The 5,565-nt window shown below is 33.6% G+C and overlaps 1 protein-coding gene across 1 annotated transcript in view; it reads right to left on the bottom strand.

Annotated features, from left to right (window-relative positions):
• LOC107674994 (transmembrane protein 263-B-like) overlaps window positions 1–552 on the bottom strand; it is a 24,011-nt gene extending 23,459 nt beyond the window's left edge. Inside the window, exon 1 of the mRNA XM_016469170.1 lies at window positions 377–552. Within this exon, the coding sequence (XP_016324656.1) occupies window positions 377–382 (6 nt within the window). The 5' untranslated portion in view covers window positions 383–552. The remainder of the gene's footprint in view (window positions 1–376) is intronic.
• Window positions 553–5,565: the final 5,013 nt, after the last annotated feature.

Here is a 5,565-nt window from a genome sequence, read left to right as displayed (position 1 = left end):
TGACCCAATTTCAACAATAATCAAATCATCATAATCATAATCTCTTCCGTTTTACAGCCTCTGATACAGCTAAAATCATAAACTTTATGGCTGCAAAAATAAAAAAAAGTAAAATAGCATAACATACAGTGTATTTTGCACTATTTATCATGCTGATGAAATATTATATCTAGGCATCGACTTATTGTCAGCTGCCTATCTATTTATCAGAGCGAGATAACACAACATCCATCCGATTTTACCGCATTTAATGCCACAGTATCAAAAAGGCCCGTATGTAAATATAACTATTCAACCGTTTGTGTTCGTGCAGAATCAGGTAAGAACAGGTTTGGCTTTATACTGTCACGCAAAACAAACCAAATCCTCCACTCACCTTCATTACTGAGGCTATTAATACAGCCGTGCTTTAAAAAGCGCGTCTCTGCACTTCAATATTGATGGACGCGCAAGACTATAGAATGGAAATAGCGCTTAATACGAAATAAATACAGCGTTTGCTATGTTTTTCATGCGAATTTAAGCGGAAGTGACGTCAGGATGTTTACGGAATTTGGGGATGACGTCGAGCTGGTGGTCGATAGGGGGCAGCAGCGCGTTAATTATACTCACTGAATGACTCTTGGAACTGCAGTTACTAAGGTATTTTGACAGAATGTATCACAGTAAATGTTTCATTAGGGACTTAAACTACATTTTTATGCCTGACTTCTTTCTTATAAAAACCAGAATCGTGACATATATTTGCCATATTTGGCCTTTTTGTGTTTCTCAAAATCAAACTTTGCAAAACAGAGCAAATAAATACGTTATTTACATCAATGTTTTTTTTTTTTTGTTAAGATTTTATGGTTTAAGGCTTCATTTTGTGTAGTTTTGTAAGGTTTACAACACCACATATATTTAGGGGAGCATTTGTGTTCAGACCTGAATTACTTTGTAAAAGATTAGTGTCACAATACACTTTATTATTAGTAGTAGTATTTATTTATTTATTAGCCTATATATTTTTTAATTATTATCAAATGCATGTCGCATATTAGCTACACTTCTTTATTTATGTTTTAAACGTTTGCCTTACAGTCCTGTGTTTTATGAGCATGTGGGATTGTGGTGATTCATAGCGGAGGATTACAGTGTGACATTAATGACAGGTTTCTCACCTTTTATGTCTCCACTGTCAGTCCTGACAAACTATCTCTTACTTGCTGCTAAATAATGTATCACCTCATCAAAAAGAAGACTAGAGGTGAAACGGGGGTGGTTTTAGGTTTTATTGGCTGGAAGTAAAATTGATGTGAATCTAGACCAGAGTTCACTGGACAAGGCATTAAGCTTTGCTGTTAAAACGGTGTTCAGAAATGTTGTGGAAAGAGGGCATAAATGGGCTTGACCTGTTTAGCAATTATTAAATTATAATGCTACTCTTACCATATGGCACATTTTTACAGTCATGAAATTATTATTATTATTTTTTTATTTTATTTTTACTGTACTATACTACTACTATATTTGAAGTCTTTGTTGACCTATTTATCAAATAATACATTGTAATGCTACTCTCAGCATATGGCATATATTTTTCCAAATATTAAAAATTATATTTTTCTTGTTTTTTCTTAATGCTACTATATTTGAAGTGGATCTGTTTAGCAAATATTAAACTGTAACTACTCTTAATATATGGCATATGAATTTTATTTATTTATTTACAACAATGCATATTCTTTACTGGTCAAGCATTTAAAGCATCCTATCCTAATAATTTATTAATTATTCATGACATCAACAGTCAATGTAAAATACATAAATTTTCTCTTTCTCTGTCCTTGTGATTATGCAGATTATTTATTTATTTGATTATTTTAAATATTTATTTATTTACAAGGATGCATATTCTATGTAGGTCAAGTATTTAAAGTATCCTAATAATTTATTAATTTATTCATGACATCAGCAGTAAAGTCAAAAAGGTCCTGTAAGGACAGTTGCTTGAGATAGAGGAAAGGTAAGACTGGTGAGAATGGTTTGGTCCTTTAAAGCCCCCAGTGAAACCATATGTTTTAGGAGGTCATGGATTAACTTAACTAGTCACGTAAAACATTTTCTGACACTGGTGTAATTGAGTATGTTGGCCTGCTGATCTAATCAACTATGACTTCATGAATAATCAATAATTTAAAAGAATTAATGAATCATTTAGAAAGACTCTGAGAGGTGAGAGGTATTAGCTTGATTTTTAGTACATGAAAGTTTCAGGGCTGTGTCTAGGTATAGATGAGCAAATCTCACAAAGGATATTAAAACATGTATGGGTCATGTCATATCTCACTCCAAAACCAAATTATGTAATGCAGCAAAAATAATAATAATATGTGATAATAATATGTGAAGTAAGTTGTATAAAAAAGTATTTATTAATTGATAGTAATATAACATAATATAATATAATATTTGGAGTATTTATTTATTTATTAAGAACATATACATGTGCATACATATGTATATATTATTTATTTATTTATTTACATTATTTTAACAAGACCTCATCTCACTATAATGGGGCCTAATTAATAAAAAGTTTGAGACCTGACTCATCTTTCTCTAACAGGTAAGTTCATATTAGATTTATCATATATTAGATCAGGAACTTTCACCGTGAAGATTTTGCATGTCAGATCAAAGAGCAAATGAGATTTAGGCCTTCTAAAAATACCAGTGTGTTCATAGTAAGACAACACGTTTCTAGTTGTAAGTGGATTACATCAGTTTACCTGTGAGGAGAATGCAGCACGGCACGTTCGCCTCAGTTATCGTGACCATTTTCATATGATCAGCATTGTGAGTTTTGGACAAAGACTGTGTTTCAGTATGGGTCAAATTCAAAGCGATGAAGAGAAGGAAGTGGAGCTAGCAGGCATCCAGCCTCTTTATACCAAATTCATGAGAGAGTGCCCAAGTGGAGCCCTGCATCTTCATGAATTCCGCAAGATCTTCGGAGTTCAGAGCACATCAGAACATGAAGCTTTGTACATGGAAACCCTCTTCAAATCTTTTGACACAAACAGGGTAAGCGCAAGAGTTGAAAAGGTCAACTATTTTTACATAATTTCTTCTAAAATGTTCAAATTCAAGTTTCTCATTTCCTTATAAATTGAGTGCTGATTGCAAAGCAGCAATTTCTATGCATAATCTGTGATTATTTGCATGTGTGATCAGCTAATCGGCTGGAAATCATTCATGTTTCTTTGCAGGATGATGTTATAGACTTTATGGAATTTGTAGCAGCCATCCACCTGGTTCTGAGAGGCAAACTGGAAGACAGATTGAAATGGTCTTTTAAAGTTTATGACAGAGATGACAATGGAAAGTTGGACAGGCAAGAGGTCAAACGTGTTATAAAGGTACGAGTGATCTTGAGTCTCACCATTCTCATCTTTTTATTCCCTCTTCTAATGGGTTTCTTGCTTTTTGCTTCTAGATAATTTGCCAACTTAAGAAAAACCACATCAACATGACACCCAGTGACATTTGCGACAGGATATTCGAACTTTTGGATGAAAACAAAGATGGTAAGTGCCTCTTTTTCCTTTCTCAAATAAATAGTTAAAGACTAAACATGTAATATCTTGGCGTAAACAGCTAAAGGTATATATATATATATATATATATATATATATTGCCAAAGACACAGACCAACACACCCATAAAAGCCTGTTAAACATTTAATTTCAAGACATAGGCTTTCACTTTTCAAGGAAGGCTTTCCACTAGATGTTACAACATGTCTGTAGGGATTTGCTTCCATTGGAGAGCATCAGTGAGGTCAGGGGCTAATGTTGGGTGATGGGGGTCTGGATAACAGACAGCCTTCCAGTTCATCCCAAAGCTGTTTAGTGGGATTCTGGTCTGGGCTTTGTGAAGGCCAGTCAAGGTCTTCCACACCAAACTCAGTATATATCTTTTCTTTAATTTATTTGTGTCATTGTATACACTAAGATCTGTCTTTACTTGAATTAAAGGGCTTTCCACATTTTGACCATATAATGTATAAAACAGCAAAGCCAGAAGATGGGCTGACCTGTTAGATTGTTGTATATTAATCAAATGACCTTTAACCTTCTTATCTTCAACTATGTGTACTTCAATTATTTGCTTAAATCTATCTATCTATCTATCTATACAAATTTTCACACAAATTATGACTATCCAACCGTTGTGATGTTTTTTCCACCAAAGAGAATTTTTTGATCATTTCTATTTTTTTGATCATTTTGAAATTTAGCAAAAAAAGTGTTAAAATATGATTTAATTGTGTACATTTAGGATGAGTAAAACTTGCTATAATAAGATATCTGCTATTTTATTCCATAAACATTTAATTTGTCATTCACATCACTGTAATTTCCATCACAGAAAACACACAATAAATCATTTGAGATGTGGTGGAAATAATGTTTTTTGTTGATTGAGAAAAGTGTGTGAAATCTCCTGCGATGTATGTAGATATTAGATATTCTTTTGGACACTAATAGACAACCTAAATAAACTCATGGGTGTATCAAAAGGATGTTTACTTTCTAAAAATCCACAGGACCACATCAATGAATAAACAGCCTTACATAATAATCCCGTGTGTCACAGCCTAAATATGTGTAGGCTTAGACTGTTGCTAAATTAAGCCTGTCGGTGGTCAGGGAGAGAGAGGCGTGGGGGCTGATGAAAGAATTCCTTAAAGACTCTTCCTCTTCCTCTTCACCAACAGGTCAAATATCCCTGTCAGAGTTCATGGAAGGGGCAAAAAAAGATGCCTGGATTATGGACCTCTTAAAACTGGACACTAATGCACGTGGCTGGTTCAGGGAAAACTGGGGGGGGAAAAACATGAGTTTTCAATAAGGTCAAGGCCCATGGGCCAAAACCTGCTTGACCTTTTAAAATCTTTCAAATGTTGAGGGCTGCAAATGGGAGAGACCTGGTATGGAGGTCAGAAAATATTTGCCTTCTGTCACAAGCGACATGCGTGCCTCACCATTGAGCACATTGATGTTCAACCAGTCCGCATGTGTAAAAGCGGCTCACATTTTCTTTTTTGTCTGGTGCTGATACTGACAATTAAATACCCCAAAATCACATTAAGAGCATGAATCGTGTGCTTATAGAGGGAGCTATAACCATGTTCTGCAGTTAGTTTTACTATTTAACCCATTTGTATCCTTTGTAAGTAAGAAGCATATATTTTTTTATTTCACAATTATGTTATTATCAGACTATTCAAGCCTACGCAGGCCTAGTAGTATTATACTACATTAATTAATATTATTATCAAAATACATTTTTATATATTATACATTATTTATTTGTCTTTACAGTGAATCTGTAATCTTTCTGTTTAACCCAATTTTATGTCAAAAGTCACTTATATTTCACTTGTATTATTACAGTGCTGATTTTTATACCATAAAATATACAGTGTGTCTATGTTATTTATTTATGTTCATACAGTACATCTGTAATTTTACAATTGAACCCAATTCATTTTTATTTAAGAAACAAAGTTTTCAC

This window comes from Sinocyclocheilus anshuiensis, unplaced genomic scaffold (genome assembly GCF_001515605.1).
Source record: "Sinocyclocheilus anshuiensis isolate Anshui unplaced genomic scaffold, SAMN03320099.WGS_v1.1 scaffold1065, whole genome shotgun sequence".
NCBI classification, from domain to species: domain Eukaryota; kingdom Metazoa; phylum Chordata; class Actinopteri; order Cypriniformes; family Cyprinidae; genus Sinocyclocheilus; species Sinocyclocheilus anshuiensis.
Note: the sequence above shows the minus strand (reverse complement) of the source record. Positions and strands in the feature narration are given on the sequence as shown.